The sequence below is a fragment of the Pyrus communis genome, chromosome 5 (genome assembly GCF_963583255.1).
Source record: "Pyrus communis chromosome 5, drPyrComm1.1, whole genome shotgun sequence".
Classification (NCBI taxonomy): Eukaryota; Viridiplantae; Streptophyta; class Magnoliopsida; order Rosales; family Rosaceae; genus Pyrus; species Pyrus communis.
The window spans coordinates 2,226,066-2,237,445 of NC_084807.1; the positions used below are offsets into that span (position 1 = coordinate 2,226,066).

At 37.3% G+C, this 11,380-nt stretch overlaps 1 protein-coding gene across 1 annotated transcript; it reads left to right on the forward strand.

Annotated features, from left to right (window-relative positions):
• Positions 1 to 812: 812 nt before the first annotated feature.
• On the forward strand, positions 813 to 11,025 carry LOC137733980 (flowering time control protein FY-like). Its single transcript, XM_068473205.1, has 18 exons — positions 813 to 1,291; positions 1,679 to 1,770; positions 2,278 to 2,346; positions 2,486 to 2,590; positions 4,067 to 4,162; positions 4,573 to 4,655; positions 4,762 to 4,833; positions 4,904 to 5,001; positions 6,132 to 6,191; positions 6,269 to 6,329; positions 6,419 to 6,506; positions 6,630 to 6,693; positions 7,340 to 7,418; positions 7,996 to 8,085; positions 8,965 to 9,053; positions 9,458 to 9,975; positions 10,192 to 10,428; positions 10,529 to 11,025. The coding sequence occupies exons 1-18, from the start codon at positions 1,039 to 1,041 to the stop codon at positions 10,595 to 10,597; spliced, it is 2,223 nt and encodes a 740-aa protein (XP_068329306.1). The 5' UTR covers positions 813 to 1,038; the 3' UTR covers positions 10,598 to 11,025.
• The last annotated feature ends 355 nt before the right edge of the window (positions 11,026 to 11,380 follow it).

Sequence of the window (11,380 nt, forward strand, 5' to 3'; positions counted from 1 at the left end):
AGTTGCAAGTTGCGTCTTATATGTCTCTACTAATCAAATCAAAGGCTCAATCCCATTTTAGCTCCCCAAATGAGCCCTCAAAGTCTCTCAAAGAGCAAACCTCTACAAAGAAAGCAAGCTTTTTTTAAAAGCATTTCAAAGAGAAGTATCATTCCTTCTCCAAATATCTCTCATACCAAATAGTTTTGGTGAAGAAGTACCATACCTTCTCCAAGATCTCTAAAGAAACAAAGCAAGTCTTCTTTGGCAAAGCTCTTGATTTTATTTGCTCTCTCCTTTTACGTAGCTTTCCATTTATAATTTTCTCTTATAAAAGCTACGAAGTATTTCATTACAAATTCCTCCCCTTGGATAATAGCTATTAAGTATTTCAATACAAAATCCTCTCTTTGAATCATTTTCATTTTGTGAGTTAGTTTTCTACTTACAAAAAAAAATTGAAGTCCTTAGCATTCAAGGCAAAAAGAAGTAAAAGAACTCAAAGTTGAGCCTCCCCACTCAATTACGCTATCATTTGATTAAGAGTTAAGTAGGTTCAATTCTTCATCATTCGAAACTCGTCTACTAACGATCTCTATTAGTAGAGAAATGTTTTAGCGTACCTAAAACGTGAACACGTACACCATACGTTATTATACAAATTAATGAACACTTACAAAAGAAACTTACCGTTATGTATTATAGTAACATTGAAAAATCTCTGGTCCTAGTTCCCGCGACGTACATCCACGCGTATGTTCATTTTCCGCGTCGAACAGTAATTTCCACCGTTGGATGGAACCAAACGGCTCTGGATGTTTGTGAAGGCAAAACTCAGCCCAATTTGACTCCATGAACCCGCTTGAACAGAGAGACCTAACTGAAAACCCCTCACTGCCCTAACCCCGCCTGAAGAGCACAACAAGCTCTCGCTTTCGTATTCGGAATGCTCAAATTTCTCGCTTTCTTCCTTCAAATTTGATCTCTCTCTCTCTCTCTATCTCTCTCAGCTTCGTACTTTCCGTCTGCAGAGGGTTAGTTCTTTGAATTGGGGCGACAATGATGTACCCTGATCCACAACAGCAACACCACCAACAGCAGCTTCAGCAGCAGCACCCACAACATCAGCAGCAGCAGCATCCCCAACAACACCAGCAATATCAGCAGCAACATCCGCAGCAAGGTGGAGAATTTCATAGGGGCCCGCCGCCGCCGGCCCCAATGATGCGTCAGCCGTCGGCCTCTTCAACTAATATGCCTCCAGAGTATCACAACCAACCTGGGCTGGCTCCTCCTCTTCCTCCTTATGATGGTTGGTACCAAATTGTGCCTTTATCTTTTGCTATTTTGTTGTGGTTCTTTTTGGTTTCCGGTTGGACATTAATGGAGAAGAAAATAAAAGAATTTGAAGGGTATGGAAGCACCTAAACAAGAATTTGGTTGCATTTTACTTTTTCATCTTTGGATTTACGGTTTTAAAGCTACATGCTTTGAATAAATAATCTGTAAATTAAACCCCTAGAAATGGTTTTGGATCCCGAAGTTCTTTGGGTTTGCAATTTACAAGGGTGCCCCAGTGAGGCCGAAGGCGTCAACAATATTTGAAATTAGTGGTTTAATTTTGTTAGAGGTTTAGTGCAGAATTTAATCAAAATTCCATTTGTTTAAAATTAGTGAGAAAATGGTTTGTTTGTTGCAGCTCATGGTGATAGTTTTCCTGGAAAAAGGATGAGAAAGCTTACACACAGGAGGGCAGTTGATTATACTAGCACTGTCGTGCGATATATGCAGGTAAAGTTTTCATTTTTTTGCATTATCTTTTGTTCATCTCTCATTGACTTTCCTACAGTTATCATTTCAGCAAGAAGTCATCCTTTAATTTGACCGGTACATGTAATTTGGGTGTGCATTTATATGTTAATTTTTCTATGTTATACAAACCAATTATCTTAAAAGTTATGTCCTGCGATATGGTGGTATCTCTGCTAAGGAAGGTTTTAAAATGACCATGGTTTTAACATCTGTTCCGGGCAAGAAAATGGTCCAACAGATCTCCCTGCAACGACCCAACCAGAATCCCTATGAAGTGCATATCAGAGTATCAAACACCACACTAAAATTAATAAACTCCTACACAGATGTTAAACTCACAAAATATCACTACGTTCTGTCCTTTGGATATATCTGTTTCATTTTTAGGTGTCGAGAGCCTTTAAGGATTCTGGTTGTCATTGTCTCTTCAACTTGCAAATTATATTAGCGATCAAGTATCTTAAAATCATTTGTCACTGTGTTCAGATTCGAATGTGGCAGCGTGATGCAAGGGATAGAACGGTATTGCAACCCACACCTGCAGCAGCAATTGATGTCAGTAGTCCTTGTTATTTCTATTTCATTTTTTCTCTGTGTTTAAGAAATTCTTAATTGGAAGCGTGATGGTAGTCCAATTTTTGTCTGAACTTGGTTTATATGTTCGTATTACTTGAATATTGTGTTTTCGGTGCAGATGTTGCCACCAGTTGCCTACACAGATAATCCATCCACTAGCTTTGCTGCAAAGTTTGTGCACACATCTTTAAACAAGAATCGTTGTTCTATTAATCGTGTTTTGGTAAGTTTCACTATGATTCAGATTTGGTCAAAAGAAAATCTAAATTCTCTTTCTGTATTTGTCTTGTTTTCCTGTTCCATCCTTCATTGAGCGTGTTGATGTTTTCTACTTGAGTTTGGAGTTATATTGTTTGGAGGGAGATTTGAACTTGGGAGTCCCCATTGTGGATGGAGGTGTGACTACTAGCTGGGATTTGTCAAACCACTTTTGAATAATGAATAATCTTATTATTCAACTATCACTTCTGCGGTATTGTTGTTTGATTGACATCTGACATCAATGACATGTAGACCCTGTTGGGAATGACGTCCCTCCTTAGTGGCGGTGCATGACTTTTGAAATTCCCTTGAATTTAGACGTGGTAAATGCATGTGGTACCGTGATTGGTTCTTGGCATTGCACTGTAATTAATACAGTGGTTATTTGACTGATGCATTGGTGTATTGGCGGATAATTATGGGTGGCTCTAGAGAGTTCCATTAGTGGAACAACTAGGTTAAATTTCATGTATCTAAAGCAAGTGGGTTCATTGGTGCAAGGAAGTGGCTAGCGATTTCCAGAGGCTTCTCTTAAGGCCTATATAAAAGTGGAGGCCTTGGTCATTTGAAGTATGGCTCAGATGGGAATTATTTGAGTGCATGGGGTACAAAAATGGATTTACTCTGGGGTGTGTTACAAGAGTGGGTTTACTCTTGGGTTACTAGAGAGGGTATTTCTCTAGGGTGAAAGTGATCTACATGGGTTTTACAGAGGGCGTACAAGGGGTGTATCCTATTGGATATGGGCTTTGGTGTTAAACTCTTGAGCGGTTTTACTTTTACGGTTTGAACTGTTTTACTTTTATGGTTGTATTTTCCCTCTGGTTATAGTGAAGATGGAAACACTCTCCATGGACGTAGGCGGTTTTTGCCGACCACAAAAATCTTGGTGCTCTTTCTTGCTGCATTTTACTCATTTGTCATCTTGGTTCCATTTTATTTCTTCCATCGGGTTTGCCTGCTACAATGATGGGGATTAATTTTCCAACAGACCCCACTTGATTTGAAATGCTTGATACTAATTTCTGAATATTTGCATGTTGGATTGCATGCTACTGTCTTGGCTGTGTAGAAAAAAGTAACGTAGTAACATTACTTGCTGTTGCTAATTCTCTAAGCTTCAAGTCTATCCATCACATTATTATCTACCGTTACAATGCAAGGAATATAAAAATTAGTGGGTGAAGACTTTAAAATGGGTGGTGGTTTATCCAGTTATTTTTCCTATGTAAAAGAACTAGACTGTCTTCCTTTTGGGGCCATGAACCAGAAAGAAAAAAAAAAACCGTTAGTGTTCTCATATTTCGAAGATAACGGGTTTATAATATTCAACTTGGTTGGTGGATAATAGAATTTTTTTTACGTCATTTTATTGGTTTTTTGTTGAGCTTTCATTCTAATTTTTGCTAACCTCGTCCCGTCTTTTTTTTTTCCCCAGTGGACTCCTACAGGAAGGCGTCTTATTACTGGCTCTCAAAGTGGGGAATTCACTCTTTGGAATGGACAGTCATTTAATTTTGAAATGATTCTTCAGGTTAAATTCTTGAGGTTAATAGATGAATTATTGAGGATTATAAGGGAGTGGGAGTATAGAGGAACTATGGGGTAAAGTAAGATACTGGGCAGCCCTCTGGGCATCAGTTCGAATGAGTTCAGGGATTATTCTCTTTCTTATATAATGATGAATGTGTTAGCAGCCGTAAAAAAAATTTGGTTCAGCTTTAGTTGCTTTTAAAGTAGTCCTACTTGAGAGGTCATAACTAGTTTTGCTAGTTGGTGGATTTCTTATCCCCTTGTTGTAATTCCTTCTATTGTTTTAGTACAATTCTATCATTTCTTCTAGAAAAAGAAAAAGAAATAAGAAAATATTAGATGTCAATTTCTTTTAATTGCTGTCCAATGGATGGCAGAATGAGAGCTGATTTATTTTTTTTCGATCTTTAGGCTCATGATCAAGCAATCAGGTCTATGGTATGGAGTCATAATGACAATTGGATGGTATCTGGTGATGATGGCGGTGCAATAAAGTAATTACAGATTAGATTTTAATTTTTAATAAGTTCCATTAAATGAAAATTATGATAGTTTAATGTGATAGTTTAATGTGTTCATGAATATGGCTGTACTCTTTAGGTACTGGCAGAACAACATGAATAATGTAAAGGCCAATAAATCTGCTCATAAAGAATCTGTTCGTGACTTAAGGTAAATTCTCACGTATGTGTAATATTATTCATTCTGCTCGAGACATGTGTTAACTGGGCTGGTTTAACAGCTTCTGCAAGACTGACTTGAAGTTCTGTTCCTGCTCTGATGATAATACTGTTAAAGTTTGGGACTTTGCACGGTGCCAAGAAGAGCGCACATTGACTGGTAAAGTGCTTTGACTACACAATGGATATAGACTGAGCTTGTTGATCATGGTTTGCTAGTTCAATCCAAGTACTTCTGTATGAGGTCATTGATATGTTGTTATCTGCACAATAAAAGACATGCAAACCCTTCATCCAAAGCTCTAAATACATAGACATCCATTTTTTATGTGAATTCTTCTTAATTTAATATTTTCTATCTTTATTTATTATTTTATATACGTTTCCCATTCTGATTAGTAAAGGAAAACCTTAGGATCTAGATGTCCTTTTCAACCTACAGCTTTATCATAATTGGTAGCCCTGGTTGTCTGCCAGAAATTTTCTGGTTTTGACAGTGGATTGGAATGTTGTGATAGAAATATACTCTACATCGAATTGTTAGATTGTTTCTGGCGATTTCTTGTTTTCCGGATTACGTATTTTGACACCCAGTAAACTGACGTTTGCTAGGACCTGTCTATTTATTTACATTTTGTTTTGTTGATAAGTGGGAGTTGCTATATGTTTAAATAATTTTGGTTAGTATGATTTGAGTTGAGATACATCATATCAACCAAGTTAAACATATAGTATGGCTGGTTGAAAATCACAAGTTCGTGAAATGAAGAGTGCATTCCTCAAATGTTTGTGAATGGAGAGCATGCTTACCTATTTCAGTATGTGTTTTGAGTAATAAAGCTTCTAAGTGGGATCTTGCATTGCAGGATCCCTAGCTGTTTGAACGGCCAATATGGCTGTTTCCCTCCCTCCCTCTTAAACATCAGGAAGTATTACTAGGGTGTAAAGTTGGGTTAGCTAGACATAAGGGGTTTTGACTAAAATTTAACTTCGAATGACACAAAATCTTGTTTAAGAAGCGATCCCCAGTCTGTAAGTTTAGGACTGCTTTGATTAGTTTCATCTAAATGCATAAAGCATGTCGCGTTCTCAGTACCCGGGATACATTGTTGATCTATTATTAGAATACTTTATTGGGTTCAAAGCAGAAAATCTGAGAACAGATTATCTTAGATTCATAACTGCATTGAGTTTGCTTCTTCATAAAGTTGTTGACGTCTTGGGATTTGCGTGCTTAAGAAGTGCATGGAGTAACCTTAGAATTTCTCTATGTGGTTTGAACTCAGGCAGGCCATGGTTGGGATGTGAAGAGTGTTGACTGGCACCCTACTAAATCTCTGCTAGTTTCAGGTATTTGCAAAAATTCTCTTCCGACCTTTTTGTAAGTCAGTGTTTGATTACTTAAATATGGTTGGGTTATACTGTAGGTGGGAAAGACAATCTTGTTAAACTTTGGGATGCTAAGTCAGGACGAGAACTCTGTTCATTGTAAGTACTAAGTAGAGAAATATTGCAGTTAAACCTGTGAATTATTTATTATTTAAATTTCTTTTAAAATGTTATGCATGTCTTTGCAGTCATGGCCATAAAAATATGGTGCTCTCCGTTAAATGGAACCAAAATGGTAACTGGGTTCTAACTGCTTCGAAGGATCAAATCATCAAGGTTGGTGGCCAATTTTATTTTTCTTCTGCACTGTCACATAAATTGATAATGGATCTTTTTGTTCTTTGAAAATTTATAATTTCCTTTTATGGCTGATGATATTGCTGCACTCCATGCTCTCAGGTTTATGACATAAGGGCCATGAAGGAACTTGCATCCTTCCGCGGGCATCGAAAGGACGTGACTGGTCAGTGAAGTTTCTTCTCATATCACCTTAGCGTTTTATCTTTTCATTTATAAGTGTTTCGATGGTTCCTGAATATCTTGGTGTTTCAAGTTATCTTTTTTAGTTATCCTGATCAATCCATCTTAATATTCTTATCTTTGTATACATTTTTTTTTTCTTGTTAGGAAACACATGACATTAAAGATAAAGAAGTAGTTTTCACAAAAAATAGAGAGAGAAACATTTGAAAACAGTGGAAGAGATGTTCAGGCCCAAATGTTAGGAATTTGAACCTGGGAAGTTTCATCCAATGTTATCGTTTATAGGTTACCTCCATTTCGTCCATCAACCTCTTATAATCCATTTTCTCAAAATTTTGCATTATTGGTCCCAAGTATCCCATTTTGTTCATCCCCTTTGAATGCTTGTATTATTTGTAATTCTGTTATAAGTACCGTTTGTCATTATTGTTGACTTGTATTAAATGTCTCATGGATGAGCTTCATAGTGATTTAGCTATTGTCGGTTGCAACTTACATGTCTGGATAACTTCCTCCATTTCCCTTGCATCTTTATAATGCTCATGCCTTGTCGATGGAGGGTCAAAGCTATTGTGTTCAATATATTAATTAACGTTTATGGTTATCATTCTTTGAAATTTTGTCAGCTCTGGCTTGGCATCCGTTTCATGAAGAATATTTTGTCAGTGGGAGTTCTGATGGATCCATTTACCATTGGCTTGTTGGGTAAATTATATGCTCAATTCTAGTACCTTCTGTGATCTTTTCAGTTTCATTTATAATTTACTTTTAATCCATGCATCATGATTCACGTATTTATTTTCTAAACCTCTTAATTTTATCTACTTGTCTTTGTTGCAACACGTATGTATTTTCTAGAAGGAAATGAATGATTTGGAAAGTAACGAAACCCAACTTTTAACTCTATAAGATTATGAGCAACCATTTGAACCAAATTAGTCATATATATGGAAACTGTAATCTGTTTTTCAAGAAGCCTATATGTAACTGATCCATCTTGAGGGGAGAGCAGACAGTATCATTGTTTCTTGGAACTTAAGTATCACAGAAAGTGCTGGAAGTAATTAAGTGAAGGAAAATATTAGTAAAATATTTTATGAGTTAATAATAGTGAAATATAAATTGCTTTATTGCAGAGCCGTATTACATTCCATGTCCTTTTAGATGACTGGAGAAAATGACGATATCTTCAAGTTTTCAGTATGAATTACTATTATTATGTTCATATGGATCTTTGTTATAACTTGGAAGTTTCTGAAAGTTAAACTATCCTGATGCACAGGCATGAAACTCCCCAGGTTGAAATTCTTAATGCACATGATCATAGTGTGTGGGATCTCGCTTGGCATCCTATTGGTTATCTTCTCTGCAGGTATGTGTTACTTGTGTTCTTAACATGTTTTCCGTTCTTTAATTATTAAGATCTACCCCCTTTCAAAACTTTATGTTATAGATGTGAATTGTGAAAATTGCCAAAACCGGAATGCTCCCAAAACCAATTCACTTTACAAATTAAGGTTTTTTACTTATAAATGATCTTCTAAGGTGGCCTACCTTTGATTTTCTATTGGTGAATACTGATGCCTCAAAAGCTATCTCATTACAGCATTCAATTTTTGACATAGCTCTTTGTTCTAGGATTTAGTGGTAATCCAAAGATGTTCAGGTGATTTTTTTTTTCTTTTCTCTTTTTCTGTGTTAATGAATCTTAAGGGAACTAACCATATAGGAAACTGCTGAAGAGCAGAAACTTTATTGGGTTTGTTCTTAATCACTTTGCTGGCTGTGAGGTTGCTGTTTTGAATTTTTAAATGAAAGTGGAGCATAACACATCATAACGTGAGTTTGCTATTTGACAGTAATGCAATTCCGTACAAAAATTGCTTGATGTTTAGATCAATGGGAACCACCTATTTTGAAACCTTGTGATTTGTCAGAGGAGGCATGTTTCTGGTATAAGAACATTCTTTGTGCCCTGAGTTGTTTTGCTTAACTTATGGATTGGCTCTTATTTGTTTAGCATAAGTTGTGTATTTGTCGACCTTTACCAAAGTCTGAATTCTGTAGTGATTGGGCTTTGTTTAGATGTGTCTAATATTTGGTCAAGGACCAATAAGCATATGGATCTTGATGTTTTGGATTTGTGAAATGGAATAATATTGACGTACTTTCAACAAGCTAGTATCACAATTATCTGAATTACTATTTTGGATTGGGAGTGGCTTCATTTACTTGTATTGTTCTTCTGCAGTGGTAGCAATGACCACACTACGAAGTTTTGGTGCAGAAATAGGCCAGGAGACACTGGTCGGGATAAATTTAACCCCGGCCAAAATCAAGGTAGTACTTTGCATGCCTACCCCAAAATCAAAATGGGAAACTATATAGCGTTATCTTATCAAATAGAAGTCATATTTTAAGAATTTTAAGTTTGACTTGTGCAATACCAAGCTTGATTCAACATTTCCCTTTGAGGGTATTTTATTATCACTTAAAAAAATAACTAATGTTGTCAGCATATTAGGATGTTTTTTTTTTTTTTTTTTTTTTTTTTCAAGTTTGGGTGTGTCATGCTCTTAACACTCTATATGCTACGTACACAGGGTGATATTATAGAGAAAAATGCACATATAAGTGCGTGCACGCACAAAAATTCACCCGCCCACACCCTGCATATGAATTTGTAGTTTAAGGTAAACGTATCCAGAATTGATCAGTGCATCATCTCATTTTTATGTTCTCAGGTTATGGTGAGCAAAACCCTGCTTTTGGTGGTCGCATGACTGGTAATTTTCCAGTACCCGAAGGACCACCAACTCCTGGACCACTTGTTCCTGGGTTGACTCGAAATGAAGGAACTATTCCTGGTGTTGGAGTTGCTATGCCATTCTCTCTTGATGCATCAAATCAGGGGGAGCAGCAACAACCTCATGCACTTTCGATGCCTTTAGGTGCTCCTCCTCTCCCACCTGGTCCCCACCCCTCTCTTCTTGCTGTGAATCAGCAGCAACAATATCAGCAAAATCCTCAACAGATGCCACAACAGCAACACCAACACCAAGGTCACCCGCAACAAATGCCCCCTATGCCTATGGCACCTCCAAATATGCCACAGCTGCAGCCTCCATCCCATTTACCCTTGCTGCCACATCCTCATTTACATCGACCGCCACCCCAAATGCCCCCACTTGGTATGCCATCTTCAGGGCCGGGATCTTTGTCTATGCCTTCATCGGTTCCTACCTCACATTCAATGCCAATGGTATGCCTTTTTTTTTTTTTTCACAAAATTATTTATTACATTATTCACATCTTATTTTTATAAGTTGGATCTGCCTGGAATATTGCCATAAAAGTTAGACATATTCTTATTTCAAGAAATGGGGAAAGATTACATTCGGTTTCAGAACGATCCTTGTTGACTATGTACTCCTGGAAAATCTCATAGTCGGTGATAATTAATAGTTTGGTTCTGTAGGGAATTCAAGGTTCAATGAATCAGATGGGTCACCCATTGCCACAAGGTCATTTTATGGGCATGAACCCAATGCACTCGGGATCTCTACCTACAAGCAGTGGAGGTTTTCCAAATGGTATGCCAAACATGCAGGGTCCAACAAATGCCAGTGGACCTCAAATGTATCCTCAGGGTGGCACCTTCAATCGGGGTCAACCTGGGCAAATTCCCATGCATCCGGGGTATAATCCTTACCAGGTAAGAAGACAATAGTTTATACCTCGGTGGTACAGAAATTTTCATAAATCTCATCATTAACTGGGTAAAAGCTAATGTGTCCTTGTCTTGCGTATTGCAGGCTAGGGGTCAATCTGGTATGCCCCAACCTCCACCAGGGCCACCTCCACACGGACAAACACCTCAGTAGACCATTTTATTTCGGCCTTAGCTTCTTTAAGCCTCCGTACCTCCTCTCTCCCTTCAGGCCAGCTTATTTACATGTAAATCATGTCATTCGGCTTGGTAGTCTTTTACTTCAGCATATAATTGAATCATTGAGATAGCTTTGGTCGAGCAAACAGAAATGTTGCACTTAGCGTTGTGCGTCTGCTGGTGGCTTCTCTAGTCTGCCATAAAATCCCAGGTTAATCCCGGCAGAGTGGAAGCTCCTTTGAAGCTGGAGTATGGATATGCGTCTTTTGTTCGTTTTTGTTTATGTACTGCGGCCTAGAATCGACTCTTCGAGATCGTTTTGCTGGAGCAAACAAGAGATTCATTAAAATTGTTATGCTCGTTTTGGCTTTTGTGTTGTTATTTATTTTTTCTTGAATGAGAAATTTGGACCAGAAAAAGAAATCAGTGGCCATGTTCTTGTAATCAGTAGAGATTTTTGTTTTCAAAAAATTGAGATTTAATTAAATACGAAAAGAAACGTTTGCATCAACAACCAAGATGTTGAAAAAACCAAATAGGCTCAAAAAATTATCCCATGTATGTGTCTTGATGATCTTTTTATTTTTATTTTATTTTTTATCCACCGTAGAAGTGGAGGAATAAATTAGTATTAAATTCGATATTTATAAGATTCCAACCTAAAAAGCATAAGAAGTCATTGAGTGTGTGGCTCCATCACACAATGTTGCATTGAATAAAACACCAATGACTTCGAATATTGTGCTAACCGTTGTGTATCAAATATTAGGCCGCCCAA

Excerpts from the sequence above, each read along its gene's own strand:
- LOC137733980 (XM_068473205.1), top strand. The coding sequence starts at position 1,039 with ATGATGTACCCTGATCCACAACAGCAACACCACCAACAGCAGCTTCAG. Across the intron at positions 4,834-4,903 it reads GAATCTGTTCGTGACTTAAG|CTTCTGCAAGACTGACTTGA; the intron begins GTAAATTCTCAC and ends CTGGTTTAACAG. Across the intron at positions 5,002-6,131 it reads AGAAGAGCGCACATTGACTG|GCCATGGTTGGGATGTGAAG; the intron begins GTAAAGTGCTTT and ends GAACTCAGGCAG.